We start from the raw sequence: 22456 nt of genomic DNA, 5'->3' as shown, positions 1-22456 counted from the left end.
CCCCCCCCCCCCGCCAGCCTTGGGCTTTCGCTGCGGTTTATTAAATTCGTATTTATTTTTCACCCGGAGAGCGTTTTTTGATGAAAACCATCTCATTAGCGACAGGAGGCTGTGGCTGCTTTGGCGGCCGCAGCTCCAAGGTGGTCTGGATCTCCCCGCAGCTGTCCCCAGTCTACGCCGGGAAGACGTGCGGCCTGTGCGGGAATTACAACGGCAACAGGGGCGACGACTTCGTCACGCCCGCAGGCCTGGCGGAGCCCCTGGTGGAGGACTTCGGGAACGCCTGGAAACTGCACGGGGACTGTGAAAACCTGCAGAAGCAGCCCAGCGATCCGTGCAGCCTCAACCCACGCCTGAGTATGCAAGCCCGGGGAGGGGATGCAGGGGGGACCTCGCAGAGCCCCGAGGTCCCCCGGCTTCCAGTGCCTTCCATGGCACGGTGCACCCACTTTGGGGGGACAGGGGCACAGGGGCACTTTCCATCAGCATTTGATTATCTGCATCTGGATCGTTTATTCTTCCAAGTCCCTTGACTGCGCCCAACGCCCTCCCTCCGTGGGCCGAACCCTGGGAAAGAAGAGAATAGTCCATGTTTCCTGTCCCTGGACCTTCTCAGTCTGTTGGCGCAGCAGCCACACAGACCCAGAATTAAATTACCGGAAGATAAATGCGCTGGGGTGGCCATTTGCAGATTTATCTGAGGCAATATTTCAGGCCTGCATGAATTTCCCCCCTTACCCAACCCATCATGGAACTGTTTCTCCCTCCTGTCAGTGGGCGTGTGCTCTGGAAATGCAGTTTGTTATGTATTTAAGCCAAACGTAATTAAGAAAGTTTATTGGCTGCAGAAGAAAAATCACAGTGATTTCCAGAGGCAAGGGAGGTTGTTTTACAAGGAATCCGGCCCAGGAAGGAGCCAGTGGGGGGGATTTCGGAGCGGCGGGGCGGGGGTGGGTGGGGTGGGGTGGTTCCTGGCCCTCTGGGGGCGGGGCACCTAAGGTAGGGGCGGGGCACCTTTGGTAGGGGTGGGGCACCGAGGGTAGGGGCAGCGCCCCCACCGACACCTCGCGCCGCTTTCTTCCGCCACAGCCAGGTTTGCAGACGAGGCATGCGCCCTGCTGACGTCCTCCAAGTTCGAGGCCTGCCACCGCGCCGTGGGCCCTCTGCCCTACGTGCAGAACTGCCGCTACGACGTCTGCTCCTGCTCCGACGGCAGAGACTGCCTTTGCAGCGCCGTGGCCAACTACGCCGCAGCCTGTGCCCGGAGAGGCGTGCACATCGGGTGGCGGGAGCCCAGCTTCTGTGGTGGGTGCCCTCCCTGCCCGCCAGCCCTCGCACAGCCCAGCCGAGCCCTCCTCGGGTGCCGTGCGCACGGCTCGTCCTTTTCTAAGTGCTGTCTCTGAATTACTGCATTCAGAATAGGGCCCAAGCCCATTTGGCAAGCCTGGGTTGGGAGAACTCTTCATTTGCAGCCGCTTTCTCCGTCCATCTCCAGCAAGACACAGCAGTGGGGACTGGCTCTCCCACAGGACCGTGTGATTACTCTGGCCTGTTCTCGCAGCGCGAGTTGCATCCCCCTACCTGGAGGTCCCGAACCTTGGAGTCTGTGCCAAGCAGAAATTTCCCGTGGCTGCTGCCACCTAGTGTTTAATACGTGTATGGCCAGGTTGAGGAGTGAATGGGTCCCAGATCCCAGTGGGTCTCTGCACCCCGGAGGGTCTCATGAAGGCAGTGTGTGTGTATGTCTGGCGGGGCGGGGGGCGGGGGAGGAGAATGCACCTACCAATCCTTCGCTTATAACTCCAGGCAAACCATCAGTGGACTCCTGGCCCAAATCTCAGATAAAGTCGTGTAGAGTTGAATGACATCATTGTCCCCAGCTGACTATGGAGTCTCACTCTGCCCCGTTAGATTTCTGCCGCCAGAGCGGGTATCTGCTCCACATTCGAGTCTCTTGAGTGGCTACATTGCTCTCACTTTGTTCTTGGTGGTGGTGCTGCTCTGGGAACATGGGCTGGGTGGCCTAGCGTGGTCAGGCAATGCCAGTGGTGTAGCGCCTGAACCTTCTTCTATTTTGAGGCATAGGTGAGAACTGCCTCCCTACTAGGTGACTATCACACTGAATAAAAGGATAATTAGATTAAGGCAGGGGCAACCAAGGAAGGCTTTCTGGAGGCAGTGTACTTGAACAGGCTTTAAAAAGGCACCATCTTGCCAGAAAAGAGTTGTTCCACGGTGGGACAGTAGTAGTGATGCGTGGAAATGAAGGGGATATTCTGAAAGAATGAGGTGTCATGAATATTCTGATTTTTAGGGTGAAATAGATGTGCCTGGAGACAAATATGTCCATGGTCTTGGCAGAAGCAGGAAAATAGGAGCTATGAGAAACGGTGAAAGTCCTAATATATCATGTATTCAAAGAGAAGCTTCAGTAGGGGGCTCTAGAAGTGTCTAGAATTTTCTAGAAGTATTGCGGCCTAATGAGCGCCAACTCATGTTTGGAGTCTAAGCAAGGTCATAAAAAAGAGGAGCAGACGCAGAAGTAAGGACGAAAGGGACCATGTCAACGCAGCATGCAGTTGTGCCTCCCTGACCCTCTGGGCCCAGGAAGCCACAGAGTCATGGCTGGAGGAGCAGAGTCTGAGGTCTTCCCGGAACCGGCCTGTGACTTCCCTGCTCTGTGGCCTTGAACTCTTCATCTTGCCCTCTACACCATAGCTTCCTCATCGGGGTTTGCTGTTTAGAAATTGGGCAAAGTAATGAGGAGTAAATGGCATGCTGTTTGTGAATATAATTTTCTGCCATATTATGGTTTGGTTGTCTACCAACATTAGAAATTCTGTATTATCAGTGTGCTACAGCATCTGAACGAGTTCTTAATTTAGGACATTGTCCCAGATGCTGAGGGTTTACCGACATACTCTGTAATCTCGAAACAGCCACTGTCCTTCACCGCCATTGAGAACAGAACAGAGAGAACAGGCTGACATTTGGTTAGGGAGGCAGAAGATGTGGGGGTTGGGGGTGTGGGAAGGAGTTTTCTGTCTCTATGGGCTTTCGTGGAGGTGAACCAGAGAAAAGGCTGGCTGGATGGCCCCAGAGGCCTGAACCTAAGGAGGATGGGCATTTTCCTCCTGAAAAATGAACAGAGCTCCCTAAACCACTAACTCCATCCTTAAGAAGAGCCCATACCAACTGGGGACACTCAGGGAGCAAAGACTGATCACATAGCTACTTTGTGGAGTGTGAGAAGCACACACATTTTTTTTTCCCTTGTAACTTGACGAGAGCATGGGCTCCTTGCAGACAGGGACCAAGTCTTACCATTTCTGCATTCATGAGCCTAGCACAGTGCCTGGTATACAGTGGATACATGGTAAACTTCTGTTAAACTGAGGTGTGTACTGCTTCTTCTGGGGAAGAAGGCCAAAGGAGAAACTTCATATGGCCCTAAGCCAGCTCTAGAGACAGTCTGTCAGAGAAAACAAGCTCTCAGCTCCAGCTGCTCTTTGATGGGTGAAATGTGACCTTATTATCATAGGTTCGATGGATTGAAAGTGAGCCGCATCTTTATGGCCCAACATGCCCCGTCTTAACCCGCCCTGCTCTAAATATTCATCCACTGACCCAGCCTCTCTGCTGGTTCAGGGAAAAATCCATGTCTAACATGGCGACAGAGCCCCCTCCCTTCTCAGCTACCCTCAAACATCGAGCCCTAAGCAGTTGCAGGACGCGGAGGCTGAGGGGCTCCCTAGATGTTCCATTCCCCCGTGTCCAGGGTTCATGGCCTGGGCTTCCTTTCGCAGCGTCTGTGACACGTGCTGCCAGTCGGTTCCTCCTGTAGAAATGGATTCTAACAGAGAGGGGAAGGATTCCAATGGTCTCAGGAAGAGGGTCCTCAGAGTGAGGCTCTCATTTCTTGGACAGCAGCTGATAAGCAGTGGGAATGGGCATTTTCCCACACTTCCCCAGTAAAGAATTTCATCATTGGGGTGCTCCCGGGAGTACGTGTGTTGGCCAGAACCCAGGAGTGCCAGGTCTTCTTAGGCCTAGGCCTTTCTCTGGAGGCTCTCCCTTCTGGAACCCGCGGAGCCGGGGCTGCGTCTCCCCAGTCACCATAGTGATACGGTAGCAGTGACCATGTACCACGTGCCGGGCGTGCCTCAGACCTTGTTAGCTCCCTCAGCCTTCACAACAAGCCAGGTGGGTATGAGTCTCTTCCAGCGAGGAAAGTGCTCAAGGTCACGTAGTAACTAATGGCAGGACTGGGGTTCAGACCCAGGAATTCGGGAGACAGGGCTCATCCGTTTCCCCGTGTTGCCACACTTGGCCCCACGTCCTCTTGGCTCTTGGACGCTGTGCTATCTGTCTGTGGGAGGCCAGGGAGAGTGAGGGCAGTGGGGAGGCAGGGCGGCCCGCTTTGCTGGGGCACGTTCAAGAGCGCTCTGCTCTTTGTGGCTGTCCTCCACAGCAGGGCTCCTGAGGGGCAGTTTTCTTTCTAGAACATAATGGGGAGGAGCATGAGCTTTTGGGTCACAGAGAACTGGGTTCAAATCCTGCCTCTGCTTCTGCCTGGAAGGCATGATCTTGACAAGTCACTCAGCTTATGTTGAGTTTTTTTCTCTGTAGGAAGGGAGCCATGAGATCTTGCTCTGGGAGAGGAGTAAAAGGCATAAAAGCTGTGTGAAGAGCAGGGTATACAGTAGGTGCTAAATTAATTATCATCATCTTGGGAGAAATGCCCTTGCTGCCATTCTCAGTTCTTTTTAATATTCACAGTATCAACATCGCCCTGATTTCTACAGGTCGCAGGCTTCAAGGATTCAGAGACCACTAAGGCGGGAGCCCTCGGGTTCAGCAGAGGGGAAACCATGTGTGTCCATTATTATCACAGATATTTGTGAGCTGAAAATGCAGTTTTGCTCAGAGTGGGAAGGAAGGTGGTGACCATATAGTTATAATAGGGGTCCCAGCTGCAAATGGTGGTGCCCCAAGTCCCAGAACCTCAGTCCTTGGCATCTGTGTGTTTCCATGCTTCCACTGAGGCCCTCCTCCCCCTCCCGTCTCTCCCAGCGCTGAGCTGCCCGCAGGGCCAGGTGTATCTTCAGTGTGGGACCCCCTGCAACATGACCTGCCGCTCCCTTTCTTACCCGGATGAGGACTGCGAAGAGGTCTGCTCGGAAGGCTGCTTCTGCCCCCCAGGGCTGTACCTGGACGAGAGGGGAGAGTGCGTGCCCAAGGCCCAGTGCCCCTGCTACTATGATGGCGAGATCTTTCAGCCCGAAGACATCTTCTCAGACCATCACACCATGTGGTAAGTGCCAGCAGCAGGACTGTGGCCCCTGGGAGTGGCAGAGCTCAGAAGGGAAATGGTCCTCCAGGTCCTTCATTTCATGGATGGGAAACTGAGGCCCAGGAAGGGAAGTAACTTGCCCAGAGTCACACAGCAAGTCAGAAGCAAAGCTGGGACTTCACCCAGCTCGAATGACTTCCTTACCTCGCAGGGACCTAGAACAGGCAGCCAGTAGGACTCCTTCGGCTTCATTGTGACCTTCCATTTGCCTGCACTCGGTCTCAGTTTCCCTTTTTGAGAACAGTAAATGGGAGGGCTCCCTGTCTGCTCCCCTCCAGCCTCCTGGCTGTGTTCTCAGGCAGGGGCCTTTGAGCCGGAGGAACATAGACCGCGACTGCTTTGCCTCACTCGTGCGTTTCATCCTGACCTGCTTCGTGCACTGCGCTGAGAAATAGCTCCCATCGCACGTGCTTCTTGCAGCCCTTTGTCCAGGCCCTCGGTCATGGTCACAGGAGAAATTGGTGACACAGTGTTTGTTGGGCAAATGCCCTTGGCACATGCCCTGCCCTGGGTGTTGGCTTAGAGGCTGATGATCCAGAGGTGAACAAGACACCGTGTGGGCCCCAAGGAAGCCGACAGTCTACCAGGGAGACCAATTAAAATGTCCTGATTCTGGAATACTTCAGTCATAAAAGTAGAGAGAATGGTGTGAGGAGCCCTAAGGCATCCATCCCCAGCTTCAGCAATGATCAGCACTTTGCCAATCTTATTTTATGTAGCCCCACCTCCCCTTTTTGGCTGGAATAAAGAAAATCTCAGTTACGACGTCATTTCATCTGAAAACGTTTCAGTCTGTATTTCTCACAGATAAGCACTTAAAAAAAAACAAACGTAACCGTAATAGCATTATTAAGCTAAACGTTGGCAATAATTCCGGATGACACCTAGTAGTCCATCCATGTTGACTTTTCCCTAACTGTGTCAAAATGTCTTTTTACATATAATTGGTGTGTTCAAATCAAAATTCAAACGAGGTCTGGACGTTGTGTTCGGTGTGAAGTTTTTCCTCCTCCCTTAGATGAATTTGCAGTCCTTCCCAATCTCTTGGGCCCAGAGCAGGTTGTTTATACTTAGAGTACAACAGAGGCTGTCATTGGACTTGGATTGCAGCACAATGTGTGTTTTGTCTCCCCTCTGGGCTGGGACCTCCCCAAGAGGAGAGACCATATCTTAGGCCCCGATCCCCAGCACCTGACACTCTTCTGGCAGAAAATAGGTACAATTAATGTTTCCTGAGATGACAGAACTATATTATGTTTGGTAGACTCGCCATTTTGTAGACATAAAACATCTCTACTCATTCAGAAAAGGGCAGATTGCTTCGAATTGGAGAAGGCTCTGTGTGAGAGGTAGCTTTGGGTTTGAGGAGGAGTCTAGCAGTGGGTGTGGGGTGGGTCTGTGGGATGAGGGCTTTGGGGTGGACCCATGCCCAGGGACTAAAATACACAGAGGGTCCTCACCCATCACCAAGGTAAGTCCTCTGTCAGAGCTTGTGTTGCATGAGGGAAGAGCATCTTGGAGGAATATTGAGGGTCTTTGAAAGGTAGGGTGAGGACTTGAGCAGTAGGCAGTTGAGGACCTCAGAGGTGTTGAACAGAGAGCAATAACATCAAAGCATTCTGGAAGCTGTGTGAAGCATGGAGGCAGGGAGATCAGCTGTGGGAAGAAGTTGACACAATCTGGTCAAAAGGTGCTAAGGTGCTGGGCAAACACCAGTCATGGAAATGGAGCGAGGGGACAGATGCCAGAGACCCTGGAAAGTAAACAGACTGGGGGCATGTGTGGGGGGATGAGGTTTGCTGAAGATGGCCCCGGGGCTCTGAACTGGAATGCCAAGATGACCAGAAGAGAGGACAGGAAGAGCAAGAGGGCTCCTCGTTGGTAGACGGAAGATAACGCGTTTGGTCTTAGCCCAGATGACTGAGTTACCAAGAGGGCATGTTGGTGAGTGAATGGAAACAGCCACAGGAATGGTGGGTGTGGGTGGAACTTGAGGCTGGACAAGATTTGTGTGGAGGTAGGGGGCATAGCTGTGGGAATAGCGAGGCTCATGGAGGGCGTGGGCCGAGGAGCAGAGCTCGGGGGGATGTTCAGAGGGCAAGGGGAGGAGAAAGAGGATCCCATGAGAGCGGTCAAAGGAGAAAGGCCAGTAAAAAGGCATAACTAGGGCACAGACTAATTGTGGAAGTGAAGGGAGCAGGGGAGTGTTAACATCTGTTGCGTTGAGCTTTGGGCCTTAGCCCAGTGGTCGTCTTATTACAGTTGTCTGGCTGTGATTTTTAGGGTGTTTCTCTCTGGGACCTTAAAACAATGCTGTTAGGAGGCAAGCATCACTTTTTTAGTAAGACACTTAGATTATTGCTTTCCCAAATCATCTAGCGAGTGATAGAACCCAGGGACTCTTGAACTCTTCATATTACACGGAGAGTAGGCTGTTGAATTTGGCGATCAGAAGGTCATGGTGGCCCCCATGTTGCCGCAGTGAGGTGAGGAAAGCAGCAGAGGGTAGGAGGCTGGGGTGACTTGGAGGGCAGCAAGTGTCCGTGGTTATTTTACCATATTGAAGGGGCAGAGAAGGTGGGAGATGAGGTGCAGAGGGCCCTGGGTGAACAGGGCTGGGGGGAATAGCCCTGGCTTCAAGCTCTCTTTGGGATTTGCACATCAGTGACCTCTCCATGATGTGGAAACCTCATCTTCCCAGTCTGTCCTTTAGGCACCAGGGCTGAAAGCTAGTGGCCATCCTGTCTCTCCACTTCACTTAGAAAACTGGATTTCCTGGAAAGTGGGGGCTGCAGAATGAGTCCCATGGGGCACATGCTGGGGATGCCCACAGCAGGTGGTGGGAAGTGCAGACACGTGGGGCTAGCGAGTGTCTTCAGGCCATTTGGTTGGTCATTGAATAGGCTTCCAGTAGAGCGCTTGCTTCTCTTGCAAGCCAAGGTCTGGGCCAGGAGTTGATTACAAGCCTATCTGCAAGGTTTTTCTTTTCTTCTTTCTAAAAATAAAAGTAAGCTTTTGGTTTTAAAATTTTATTTATTTATTTATTTGAGAGAGAGAGAGAACACAAGCAGGGGGAGTGGCAGACAGAGAGAGAAGCAGACTCCTCACCAAGCAGGGAGCCCGAGGGAGGGCTTGATCCCAGGACCCTGGGGCCATGACCTGAGCCGAAGGCAGATGCTTAACCAACTGAGCCACCCAAGTGCCCCAAAATTAAGCTTTTGGGTCACGTCTAAATGACAGACAGACTGTGACATTTAGGAGAGAATGTCTTTGAATCAGGTGTTCGTTAAAAACCAGAGGGCACAATTTCTATATGTGCCCAGAGAGGGAAGGGCTGATTGTCTTGCTCATTCAATTAAATTTTGATTGAACAGCAGCCACATTAAAAATGTTCAAAATCATTACAGTCAGAGAAATACAAATTAAAACAATGAGTGATACTCATATCTATTAGAGTGGACAAATTGGAAATCTGGGTAATGGCAAGTGTTGGCAGGGCTGTGGAATATGGGGCCCCTGAGCTGCTACTGGTGGGACATACACTTGTTCAGATAACCCAATATCTTTCCAAAACCTCAAGCTGATGATGTCACACCCCTGCTTGGAATTCTTAATAGCTTCCCATCAGGAAGCCTGAGGATAGAGACCAAATCCCTAAGATGACCTCCCAGGCCCCATGCACTTGGACCCCTGACAACCTCTCCCCTCTCCAGGCCCCTGGCCCTCTTTAATCTGGAAGATGTGTTGCTCCCTTCAAGTGCAATCAGTTGCCCCCAGGAGAGCAGTTGGCACAGTATATGCAAATTAGATATCCACACTTGATATTCCCACAGTTCCGTTCTTGGGCGTATATACTGAAGAAACTCTCACACAGGCTCTTAAGAGCACACGTATGAAGATGTGAATCCTAGCTTTGTTTGCTGTGGCGAGAGCAGGTGGCAATCCATGTCCATTCCTGGGAGGGTACGTATGAAAAATGCAGTGGGCGTACACTATAGAGGCTCGTGCAGCCTTAGAAGGCACCTGGCAAGTAGCTATGTATCAGCAGGGTTGGATCTCTCTCTCTCTTTTTTTTTTTTTTTAAGAGAGAGAGAGAGTGGGGGCGGGGCAGAGGAAGAGAGAGAATCTTAAGCAGTCTCCACACTTAGCGCAGAGCCCGACATGGGGCTCAGTCTCACGACCCTGAAATCATGATCTGAGCCCAAATCCAGGGTCAGACGCTTAACCGATGGAGCCACCCAGGTGCCCTGGCAGGGTTGAATCTTAAACACGTGGTGCTAAAGAAAACAGCCAAGCAGTGTGATATATAAGATAATACCACTTATATAAATTAAACCACATGTGTGCAAAATAAACACATATTTTATAAGAATACATTCAGACAGATATACATGGAACAGAATAAGATTGTATTAGTTGTCTTTGTCTATTGCTGCATAAAAGAATTAACCCCAAACGTAGCAGGCTAAAACAATGAACATGTATGATCTCACCAGTTTCTAAGGGTCAGGACTGCGGGAGCAGCTTGGCTGGGTGGTTGGGCTTGGGTTGGCTCATAAGGCTGGAGTCATCTGCAGCCTTGACTGGCGCCCGAGGGTCCATTCCCAGCTTATTCACACAGCTCTCGGCCGAAGGCTTCAGTTCCTCGCCCCGTGGACCTCTCCACTGGGCGGCTCGTGAACGGTTTCCCCAGAGTGAGTAATCCAAGAGAGAGCACCAAGAAAGAAGCCGCGGTCTTTGATCACCAATCGTAGGCGACATGTAGAGTCTCCCATTGGTCACACGGACCAACCTTGGTGCAACGGAGATGACAGAAGAGTGTGAACACCAGGATACAGGGATCACTGGGGGCCATTCAGGAGATCAGATACCATAACATAGTTGTGCTGTTAGGGGCATTGGGATTGGAGGAGAGGAAGAAAAGAATATGAAAAAATATATTGAATACCTTATGCAAAACTGTATGCTGGCTGCTGAGGAGATAATGAGCAAGACCAGTCATGTTAACCAAATAATAACTCCAGTGCACGCAACGGCACAAGGGCGGGAGGAAGAGAAGCATGTGGTCTATGAACGCTTGACATGGGCTGGAGGGAGGGGAGGCAGGGGTCCGAGCGCATGGGGTCCGGGAGGCCATCTTAGGGATTTGGTCTCTATCCTCAGGTCCACTGAGCAGAAGGTGTTGAAGGGGTCCGAGCAGGGATGTGACATAATCAGCTTTAGGTTTTGAAACGATAACCAGGCAGCCGAGAGAAGTGTGTTTTGGAGAGAGGCAAGCGTAGGTGCAGGGACAGCCATCAGGTCAGAGTTCCTGCCTTGTCCAGGTGAGAGGCGGCGGTGGCTCATGGCAGTGGAGACCGAGGAGGGGGTATGAGTGCCAGAGGTATTTTGGAGACGAAGTCCATGGGCTGGATGACGGCCAGACATAGGGGGTGGGGAGAAGGCGGTGTGAGGGCTGACCCCTAGTTTGCTGGTTTGTGAAGCTGGATGGATGGTATCATACAATGAATCGGGGCCCTGGAGGAGGACTGGCTTTGGTGGGAGGACATACTGGGTTTGAAGTCCTTGAGACACCAAGATGGCTATGGTGTAAGCACTTGCATATACGGATCCCGGGTCCGAGGGGGAGATCCCAGCTCTGATGTGAGCGTGCATCTCTGTCATAGAAGCTGAGGGCGGGGTGGACAGCACAGGGTGAGAAGAGAGAGCCGAGGGTGAAGCCAGCAGGGGGGTGAGCCTGCAGGAGCAACCGGGAAGGCAGGAGGAAACCAGGAGAGAGTTTTTTCTTTTCCTAGAGTGGAATAGTCACAGTGATGAATAATGTTGAAAGGGATCAGGTAAGGAAAGAACTGAAGACATGCCATTAGGTTTCGCAACACGGAGGCCATTGGGAGCCTCGGCAGGCTGTGTTTCCGACGAGTTATGAGACGGCCCGAGTTGGAGGGGGCAGAGGGTGAGCGGGAGGCGAGGAATAGGGGCCGGTCAGGGTCTCCGCTCTTGCAAAGCTGGGCTCTGACCTTTCTCTCTGCAGCTACTGTGAGGACGGCTTCATGCACTGTACCACGAGTGGCGCCCCAGGAAGCCTGCTGCCCGACACCATGCTCGGCAGTCCCCGGTCTCACCGCAGTGAGTACTGCCCCTGGAGGGGCTCTCCACCTCCCGGCTGGGCTGCTTGGTCCCATGTGCACGTGCATTTGGGCGCGTGTCAGGACCGACACAATGTTTGTGTTTGTGTGACTGACTCTCAGGCCTCGACATGCCTTTGCATGTGTGTATCCAAATTTTTGTGGCAAGGAGGAATTTCAGGGGTAAGATTGAGTTATCTGCACGACGGACTCAGTGAGACCTCTGTTTCGCCCAAGGTGACCTTACCCTAGTGAGCAGCTGTAAGTTGGTCACCTTGACTGTAGCGAAGACCACCCTCCTTCTTCGGTTTCTTTTTACCCAGGGACATGCTGACAAGGTCATCTATCTATCTGTCTATCTATGTAGTCATTTTAATTTATTTTTATCCATCAAAAATGCTCTGTTTAATCCCCATCCCCTATCTCCCCCCTGCCCCGACCCACCTCCCCTCTGGTAACCAGCAGTTTATACTCTATAGTTAAGAGTCTGTTTCTTAGTTTCTCTCTCTCTCTCTCTCTTTTTTCCCTTTGCTACTTTGTTTTGTTTCTTAAATTCCACATATGAATAAAATCATATGGTCTTTGTCTTTCTCTGACTGATTTTGCTTAGCATAATACTCTCTAGCTCCATCCATGTTGTTGCAAACGGCCAGATTTCATTCTTTTTATGACTGAATAGCCTTCCTTTGTGTGTGTGTGTGTGTATCACCTCTTCTTTCTCCATTCGTCTATCGGTGGACACGGGCTGTTTCCATAGTGGGGTTACTGTAAATAATGCCACAGTAAACATAGGGGTGCATGTTTCTTTTTGAAGTAGTGTTTTTATATTCATTGGGTAAATACCAAGTAGGAGAATTACTGGAATTATTGGTAGTTCTATTTTAAATTTTTTGGAGGAACCTCCATACTGTTTTCCAGAGTGGCCGCACCAGTTTGCATTCCCACCAACAGTGCACGAAGGTTCCTTTGTCTCTACATCCTCACCAACACTTGTTGCTTCTTGTGTTGCTGATTTTAGCCATTCTGACCGGTGGGAGGTGATAGCTCATTGTAGATATCTCACTGCATTTCCCTGGTGATGAGTGATGATGAGCATCTGTTCATGTGTCTGTTGGCCATCTAGATGTCTTCTTTGGAGAAATGTCTGTTCGTGTCTTCTGCCATATTTTAATTGGATTATTTGTGTTTTGGGTTTTGAGTTGTATAAGTTCTTTATATATTTTGGATACTAATCCATCAGATATGGCGTTTGCAAATATCTTCTCCCATTCTGTAGGCTGCCTTTTAGTTTTGTTGATTGTTCCCTGTGCTGTGGAGAAGTTTTTACTTTGATGTATTCCCAATAGTTCATTTTAACCTTTGTTTCTCTTGCCTCAGGAGACCTATCTAGAAAAAAGTTGCTACAGCTCATGTTAGAGAGATTACTGCTTGTGCTCTTTTCTAGAATTTTTATGGTTTCAGGGCTCACGTTTAGGTCTTTAATGACAAGGACACCTGTTTAGAAAGCTTTTCAGATGGATTTGAAAGCAGGGATTTTGGACCCTTTGTTCTCAGTTTGAGGGTCCTAATAGTTGCTACACTGTTTAAGGACAAGGCACAGAAGGGAGACGGGACTGGCCTGGCACGGGTGGGCCCATATTCACATTTATGGACCAGGGAGAACTAATTGGCTTCCAGATGGATTCTTGCTTAGAAGGGACTGTCTCAGTAGGGGGAGAGGGATGACTTTAGCCAGATACGTGGGCTATTTTCGACCTCCAGCTTGACCACCTCTCTTTGCCTTTCTCTTCCCTCAAGACCCCATCTCTCCAAGTGCCCCAGGTGTATGCTCTGCATTTGTTCTCCACTTCGCCCTGGGCGAGAAGTCAGGCTACCCCATATGACTGCTCAGGGAGCCTTGAGCTGGGGCAAGATCCCAAGCACGAGGGCGGCTCAGAAGTTGAAATCAGAACTTGCGAGCTTGTGTCTTTCTGTTCAGGCTTCCATAACAAAATACCATAGACTAGGTGGTTTAAGGGTGAAAAATACAGATTTCTGTATTTGTCCTGTAAATATACACACAGTGATGGAGGCTGGAAGTCCAAGTTCAGGGTGCCAGCGAGGTCCAGGTGAGGGCTGCAGACTTCTCGTGTGTCCTCACAGGGCGAGAGGGGCTGGGGAGCTCAGTGGGCTCTCTTCAGGGTATGAATCCCATCCATGAGGGTACTACCCTCATGGCCCCGTCATTTCCCAAAGGGCTCACTTCCTGTCACCACTGCCTTTGGCATCAACATGTGAATTTTGGGGGGCACAGAAATTGTATGCACAGCAGATCTGAAGGTCACTAAGTCCTTCTGTCCCTCTCTCCAGTGGTTGTTTGCATCTCTACCCACGTAGCTGTTTTCTAGCCTATAGCTCCTGGAAAGTGCTGTCTTTTTTGCAGTCAGAAAGCTCCTAAAATTTTGTGCGATTTGGAAGGGCACTTAGTCTTTTAGAGTTTCAGTTTCCTAACAGATTTTCTGTGCAAAAATAAAGCTGAAACTTGTCCACAGGAGATAGTAAGTGCTCGATCTAGTAAGATATAAATGCCCTGAAGTGCATCGGGGGTTTTGAAAGGAATGTGCTGTATCAATCCTCCTGTCATCATTTATTCAATCAGCCATTGATACCCACCCGCTGTCAGGAGATAGGACACATCCATGTACAAAGGAGACAAGACCCCTGCTTTCGGTGAGCCTGGGTGGCTCACTCGGCGAAGCATCTCAGGTCATGATCTCCAAGTCCTGGGATCCAGCAGACGTCCCTTTGCTGAGCGGGGAGCCTGCTTCCCCTTCTGCCTGCCACTCCCCCTGCTTGTGCTACCTCTCTCTAAGGTCTTAAAAAAAAACCTCTGCTTTCATGGAACATATATTCTGGTATTCTGGTGGGGGGGGTGGGCAATCAACAAATAAGTAAACTAGATAGTATATCCAAGGGTGTCTTTAGAGGTGATTGGATGGAGGGTGACAAAGCAGGGAGGGCAGGGAGGAGTGTGGAGGACAGAGTGTAGCAGATTTAAATAGGACGACTGGGCTGGCCAGTTTCTGGGCAGAAGATGACATGGAAGCAAAGCCCCCTTAAAGGTTTTGTGGCTAAATTGTGACCATTTTATGAACGGTCCGGTTGGGGCCCACAAAGGTTCCTTTTTAGCACCCAGACGCAGGTCCTTTAAAGCCTCGGCCTGGACCACAGTGCATCCTGATTTAATGCAACCTGCTGCGGCAGGTTCTAGGGGAATGAGGAGTGGGCTGACATGGGGATGCGGACGGCAGGAGAGATGCCTTCGATGTAGGCAAAGATCAGGGGCTCAGATGAGTAGATGAAGCCACCATCCAGTCTCACTGGGGGAGCCTGGCTCAGGGTGAGGCCCACAGGGGCACCTGATCCCGGGGAGTGGGCGGCTGGGTCTCTGGAAGGCTGCACTGGGGTGGGGGGGCCAAGGACAGGGTGGAAGGGAGATGCATTGACTTCCTTGCTTTCTTCTACCTCCAAGGCAAAAGGAGCCTGTCCTGCCGGCCCCCCATGGTCAAGTTGGTGTGCCCCGCTGATAACCCGAGGGCTGAAGGGCTCGAGTGTGCCAAAACCTGCCAGAACTACGACCTGCAGTGCATGAGTACGGGCTGTGTCTCCGGTTGCCTCTGCCCCCTGGGCATGGTAAGCCACCAGAGCCACAGAGGGTGGGCAGCCTTGCCTTTGCCCGCAGGCTAAGCATGGGCCAGGGGGCTCTGGAGCAGAGAGAGGAAGAAACAGGAGCTAAGCCAGAACGGGGACAGAGGTGGTATTGGGGACAGGGGTGGGGACAGTCTTCTGTGGCTGACTCAGCCACCAAAGCCGGGAAGGCAGATGGTGGGGAAGTGTCTGGAGTCCATCCTGAGGAGATCGGACAAAAACACAGGAACTTCGTGCACAGAGGTGCCGCAGGAAGCAAAACGAGTATTTCCAGAAAATACACGTGAAAACAGGCATTTCCCCTGGAATTTTCCCAAGCGCTGCTGCATTCCTCCTATAAAGAGGAGAGGGCACACATATATTTGCATATTATTTGAATATACGCATAGAACTTTCTATTGCAAGAGATGATGTTGATGTGGCTGCCACTTCACCAGCAAGGACCAGCCCCACTCCCTTCCCCTCATTGGGCCTGGCTTTCCTCATCTGGGAAGTGAGTCACGAGGTCTTGGCCAGCTCTTAACAGACACACAGCCTGTGGCCAGCAGTTCCCAGGATGCCTTGCATTGTCCAAGGCATGCTGCTTTGCCACCACCTGGTTCTGGATGGCTGCTGGCGGCAGGGGTCTGAGCGTGCCCAGACTCCTTACCTCCCTCCCAAGTCTACTTGTGGGCCGGTTTTGTACACATATATTACGGTCACCTCCCTACCCGCGGTGAAAGTAACCCACAGTCAACTCTGGTCCAGAAGCAGTTGTCCAGTAGCCTAAAGCTTTGTCTCAGTGTCTGTACCGTTCCCCTCACTTCACCTCATCGTGAAGGCATTTTATCATCTCACATCATCAGCAGAAGGAGAAGGGTGAGTGGGTACAGTAAGCTACTTAGACCACATTCATATCACTTTTCTTACAGTAGAGTGCTATAATTGTTTTATTTTTAGTTATTGCTGTTAGTCTCTTACTGTGCCTGATTTATAAATTAAACTTTATCATAGGTATGTGTGTATAGGGAAAACAGTATATATGGGACCCGGTCCTATCTGCGATTTTAAGCATCTCCTGGGGGTGTTGGAATGTATCCCTGTGGATAAGACGGGGGACGACTGCATACACAGGTTATTCTTGTCACCCTGAAGGATGTAACTTCTGGGTTTTTCTCTTTCAAATGCATCACGTCTTCTTGCTTTCCCTGACTCCAATTCCCCTGTACCCAAAGTGAGCAGTGTGGGGCTGGGGCAGGCGTCGTAGAGGCCAAAATGGGAGAGGGCAGGATGGCTGTCATACGACTGTACAGGGCGTCAGCGATGCCCAGGTCTTGGCTTGAGGGGCAGGGTCCCGGGCCGTGGGAGCTGCCAGTATCCTGTGGAGTGAACTGGGACCCATCACCAGAGGCCCAGGCGGGCTGCGCGTTGGGGTGTGCGCACGGCCCGTGATTTATCTCCTTTCCCTCCAGCCCTCCTCCAAGACAGAGAGACTAGCTGTTCACTCTCCCTGGGGTGTTCTCCTCTGCCTTAGCCTCTGACGATTCTGAACTATCTTTTCTAGTGGGGGAGCTAGAGATCGGCCTGGGAGAACCCCTGACCTGGAAGGTCTTGTTCGGTGCCTTCGCGGGAGGGGGCTATTCCAGGAGGCTAAATGAGGGGGCCTCAGAGCTGGATAGGGGCAAGAAATAGGACGGGGGAGTGGAAGCTTCAGCATTGCTCTTTACAAAGAGCCCCTGAGGGCCTCTTACTTGACTGTCCCTTCACTGTACCTGGAGGAGAAATTCTCCAGACATCAGGGAAGCCTTTGGCAAGAAAAGGGGCATCACTCAGGGGATTATGTCAGCATCAGACACTCTTTTAAATAAACTTTTTTTTTCAATGAAGCAAACAGAACAGATATCTTAGATAATAACCACAATAGTGGCATCATGGTCCCAAATCTCCAGTGGAGAGCGAGACCTCACACGTAGGATGTGGGCACACTGTCAGGAGCTCCCCGGCATTCCCGAAGCATCTGGCGTGCACTCTGACAGTCTTTAGGTATCTGTCATACAATGAGGTGACTCTAACCTCAGCCGCAGGGGATTCTAAGCTCAAAAGCTCGGAGTGTAAGAGATTGGGTTATTTGCACAACTGCTTCATTAGGATGCCGACGGAGGTGCAAATCGTTGAGGCTAGATTCTGCAGAGCAGAACAGTCCGTGATTTATGAGGTGCGCAGTGTGCTGGCTGCTATACCGGACACGTGTTCCTGGCCGCAGTGCAAAGAGAAAGGAGCTGTTTGGGCCCGTGTGACGGTGTAGACATCCTACCCAGGGGGGTTTCTCTGTGCAGCCTGTCCCCTGGGGGAGATGTGAGGATGTGGCATGGGACGGAGGGTTTCGGGAAGAGGTTGGGGATGCTGTATTCTGTGGACCTGAGAGGGGGCCAGTGGGGGTGGGGGTGGGTAAGGAGCTCTTTGCTGGGGGCCAGATCTAGGAGAGCAGAAAGAGCACTGGAGGAAGAACAGGGCAGAGGGCCGAGCTCTCTGTTCAGGCTTCACTCGCCCTTGGGTGAGGGTTCATTCTCTCTCTGAGCCTCAGTTGCCTTATCTGTGACATGGGCACGTAATTCCTGTTCTGTCTTCATCACGCATTGGCTGTGGGCCCGAAGGGATTGTATGTGCAAGTGCTTACAGAATCATAGGGATAGCTTTAGTTCTTTTTTTTTTTTTTTTAAGATTTTAATTATTTGACAGACAGAGACACAGCAAGAGAGGGAACACAAGCAGGGGGAGTGAGAGAGGAAGAAGCAGGCTCCCCACTGAGCAGGGAGCCCGATGTGGGGCTCGATCCCAGGACCCTGGGATCATGACCTGAGCCGAAGGCAGACGCTTAGTGACTGAGCCACCCAGGTGCCCCTTTAATTCTTTTTGTAAATAACTGAGGCTCAGTCTCAGAGGCTCTGCTGACCTCCTCCTCCTGTCCACAGGAGAGATCCGTGAAGGGCCTGTTTCCTTAAATTTTCAATCTGTCGTGGACCAAAGTTTTGTAAATACAATAGAAGTGAATGATCAGAAGAAAGAAACAAAAAGCAAGGATATACAAAATATGACGCCCCATTTTTATTAGATTCAACAGATGTGATGTACTACTCAGGTCAAGTGCCGTGTGAGTTTCCCGGCACCTTCCATTTGCATACTTACATCACCTCAGACCGGCACTGGCCAGGGGACCACGCTTTGAGCAGTGCTGCTCTCGGTGGAAGACTGCCTCTCCCCTACAAGACATTGCTCGGTGTCCACTGTGAGGCCAGCAGCAACTGTCTGAAAATGTTGGGAACACATTGGGGGTCTCTCCTCTTTGCAGTTTGTCCCAGGTTTGGAACCTGCTTAAAGTTGGGGTTTTCTGGCCACTTCATCTGCTCCTGCCACTGGTGCCAAGGTCTCCTTGCATGGAACAAAGTCTGGGGAATGCTTTCAATATGTGGCCAGGGCCCTCCCAGATAAATGGTTGGTGGAGAAGCTGCGTGGAAAAGGCACTGAATTGGAGTCCCGTCCTTCCAGGTGTAATCCTGGCTCCTGACATTTACTTAATGGGCTGGCAAGTCACTGAAAATCTCTGAGTCTGGCTTTTCTCATCTGTAAAACTGGGTTAGAAGGATGGTTGGGAGAACTGGCAGTGACAGTGGTGGGGTCATAGAAGTTGCTTAGTAAGTGGTATTTTGATGACTGCTGTTAGAAGCTTGTGGAGGAAAACCATGAATCATATTATGAACGGAGAGATACTGTAGGATGTTAGACACTGGGAGAAATTTTAATACCTCAGTGTCCACATTCGGAGGCCCACGAGATCAATAAAATAAAAGGTTGCTTTAGAAAAAATTCCGTCTTTTCCTTTAGTTGAGCGGTTTTGCCTTTGTTAGAATATTACCCACATTCACCACGAGGTGGCAGCAAAGCACAACCCACTGCCCAGCTCACTCCTTCAGGCCACCCAGTTAATTCTCTTCAGGAGCAGCGTCCAGGGGTGAAGCGAGAAGGAGCCCTAAGGACTCGCGATTTCTGCCCCTTCTATCACATGGGAGTCTGAGGAAAGAGAGGGACCAGAACCACTCAAGGCTACATAGTTCTATAGTGGAAATCCTGGTTTCCTGGGTCCCAGACTGGGCTCCTTCAGCCCTGTTTGCTTCCCTCTGTTCCGTGAGGAGGTCTTGGAAAGTGTGGCACCCCTGTCGGGGGGACCCTCACTTACCCTCTGAAATCTAGTAGTGACACTTCCCTAGCTGGTACCTAGTTCAGCTGCTACGAGGAAGCCCTTGGCAGCTGGGAAATATGTTCATCTCTTTGATCCTTCGATGCCTGGTTTTCTCACTGGCCCAATAAAAAGCCTAAAAAACTCCGGCATCGCTTTTTTGAAATGTAGAGTTTGGGGCTCCGGGGCCCATCCAGGGTGGGCATCACATGTGGGCACTGTAAATCCTGTGAGATGTACTTTTAAAAGGTCCCGAAAGCCATTCTGTCTCAAAAATATCTCCTATTCCTTATATGATTGGTCATCTAATCAGGCTTACTGACATATAATGAGCCTAAATTCATTTCGGTTAACAAGAGTTTTAGAAAAGCTTACAGCCTTACAAATCCTCACAGGAAGTCATTCACACCTTAGTATGAATTATTTAATCAGATTCTTTCCTCCTTAGCAAATATCTAGTTGAAATCAGCTGCGTTGAGCTGGAAGTATTGATGGGGTAGGGAGAATGGGCAAAGGATAGTCGGAAGGCAAAAAAGATTTTGGAGAATGGTTCAATATGGTGTTCATGCATGGGGGTTGGGCGGGGGGGGGCTTTTTCAGAGAAGAGAGACAAAACCAATTTTCTTCTACTTCATAATTTTTCTTGGAGCTGCCCAAGACCTAGTACCATGTTCTTGTCATGAACCATTCTTACTCAAGATGCGCTAAGTTAATGACTAGTGACGATTTCTGCCTGTCCCATTCTGAAGTCTTGGAAGGGCATTTGTTAACTTTTTCTCGTTATCCTATCGGTGTCCCAAAGGGACAAACACTAGGCAGAGATGGTTCTCTTCATTTTAAACACGATGTTCCAGTGACTTTTCCCAGTTGGGGACTGCTATCCTGGCTTACCCCACGTGTCTGCCCTGTCTTCCTCTAGATCTGTTCATGCCCTGTGTTGTGCCTTTATCGTTCTAGATCCAGGGATTTTTTTTTTTTAAGGCTTTAGGATTGGGTGTTTCTCTGGGTGTTTTGGCTGGGCTGGTGTTATTTGATCTTCTCTCCCACGTTAGAGCGGTACTGAGGTGAGGCCTGGAAACCCTCTTCTTTCCTTTTAAGGTTATGCTTTGTCCCCTGTCTAGCTCTCACTTATGGATCTAACGCCACACCCTATCGTCTATAGCGGTCTTCCTCCAGTACCGAGGTCCTATCTGAATACCGTGATCCTCAGTGAGTCAGCTCAGAGGAGCCCTGTGCTCTGTCAGTGAGAAGGCGGAAGGAGGAAACGAGAGCTGCAGCAGGGGTGACATTACCTCGTGGCCAAGCTGGGATTTAAGTTTATGTCTGTTGGAGGGGGGCTGGGACTCACTCCCGGGCCAGGCGAGGGGCTCCCTGAGCCTTGGGTGTGCAGGACTTTTTGCCAATGGGCTGAATATCCTGGAGAGGGGTGAAGAGAGCCCGCATGCAGACCAGGAGGTGTGGGAGCCTTCACTCTGCTCGAAGGTGAAGGGGTAGTGCATGTTCTGTGAGGGGAGGGGAGGGGAGGTGAGCAGGGCTCTGTTTCCTGCCATCCCTCCCTGTGCATCACGTTTGTCTCACATGACGTTTCCAATAAGGAGACTTGCTGTCTGGTCTCCATCAGCGGTAGGTGTGGGTGTTGAAGAGCTCTTTGCACTTCCCCGGCAAATGCACCGGTCCTTCTTAGAGTAGCCACTAGGTGGCAGGCTTCAGACTTAAGTCGGAGCTGGTGAAGCTTGGGCGTCAGGGCGGATATGTGGGAACGAACCCTAACTGTGACAGCTTCTGAAGGCTGTGGTAGAGAGACATTTGTTGCCCCCTCCCTGTGCCTCCCAAGCTGCCATCTTCCCTACTGGACGCCTAAGCTCATTGTCTTCCAAGAATGGGACATGGCTGACATTCTTCTTCCTCATTCTCTGTGCTCCTACCCTCCCCCTTCACTTAGGTGTTGAGGACTTAGGGTTGGGTGAAGGTGGTGGTTAAGTAGTGGAGGTTATTCTTTCCATCCCTTCCCAACACACGCGCACGCACACACACACACACACACACACACACACACATCTACACGCACTACTTTAGCCTACGGTCCCTGACACGAAAGCCCTCCATTCAGGCCAAGACGGCCCTGTCCCCAGGGCTTTGTTCCGTTCCAGGACCTGGGAACTCAGGCTTGTCTGGGAAGTGACTGGAGCACACGGGTCCTGACATACAGACCAGGAACTTCTCACCCCTTAGGTAGCTCTGGCACCAAAGTGCCATGGTCCCTTCACCTGATGGTGACCCAGGGCTCTTTTAGATCACCCGCGATTAGGCCACACCAGAGCGGACGGCCAGGGCTGCCTCCTGGGGTTGCGACAGAAGCATGTCTACACACTGGGGTCAGAGTGGGTTTGGACAGCTCTTCCGGAGCCCTCTGGGGCCAGTGGGTCTTAGTTCTTCTCCCACCCGGCCTCCTACAGACCTGAGGAGTATAACATGCTCACACAGTGCTTTCTTCGTGGGCGCAGGGCAGGGAAGCAGAGCATACCCCCATGGAGGGTGTCAGAATCTCGGGGGGCTGGGTGAGGAGCGGGCTTGCGGGGCTGGAACAGGCCCCCAGACTCTGGCTTTGGTCCACCCCTGCCTCACGGCCAGTATGCAGCCTTCACCTCCAGCATATTAAATGCATGTAAATTTTATTAAATATAGCATCTGTCTTTTCCACTGTAAACATGATACATGCTCACTGATGAACATTTGGAAAAAAATTTTAAAAACCAAAGAAGAAAATGAAATTCCCCTATTCCACTATCTCAGCCTTCCATTGGGTTGGAACTTCTGTATTTCCTTCTACCTTTTTTTCGACAAACATATATATGTGTGTGTATAGTTTTGATATATATATATATATATATATATATATATAGTTTTATAATCGAGACCATATGCAGGTACAGTTTTTCCTGTTTCAAAAATGAATAGCGTCAGTATCTCTCACAGCATTCAAAAGTCTTCCACAGGCCCTTCCAATAGCTCCAGAGCTCCCCTTACCTGGAGATTCCTTAACGCAGTTCATCATTTTCCTATTGTTGAACACTTGGT

At 50.8% G+C, this 22456-nt stretch overlaps 1 protein-coding gene across 2 annotated transcripts in view; it reads left to right on the top strand.

Moving 5' to 3' along the window:
* The window catches only part of VWF (von Willebrand factor), a 140347-nt gene that overhangs the window by 49761 nt on the left and 68130 nt on the right, over positions 1-22456 (top strand). For both annotated transcript variants that reach the window (XM_040642061.1, XM_040642060.1), the window contains 5 exons: positions 162-357; positions 1090-1305; positions 5074-5314; positions 11385-11479; positions 14990-15150. In XM_040642061.1, the coding sequence (XP_040497995.1) occupies positions 162-357; positions 1090-1305; positions 5074-5314; positions 11385-11479; positions 14990-15150 (909 nt within the window). The remainder of the gene's footprint in view (positions 1-161; positions 358-1089; positions 1306-5073; positions 5315-11384; positions 11480-14989; positions 15151-22456) is intronic.

This window comes from Ursus maritimus, unplaced genomic scaffold (genome assembly GCF_017311325.1).
Source record: "Ursus maritimus isolate PB19 unplaced genomic scaffold, ASM1731132v1 scaffold_26, whole genome shotgun sequence".
Lineage (NCBI taxonomy): Eukaryota > Metazoa > Chordata > Mammalia > Carnivora > Ursidae > Ursus > Ursus maritimus.
The sequence above is the reverse complement of the archived record's forward strand: the minus strand, read 5'-3'. Positions and strand labels throughout refer to the sequence as shown.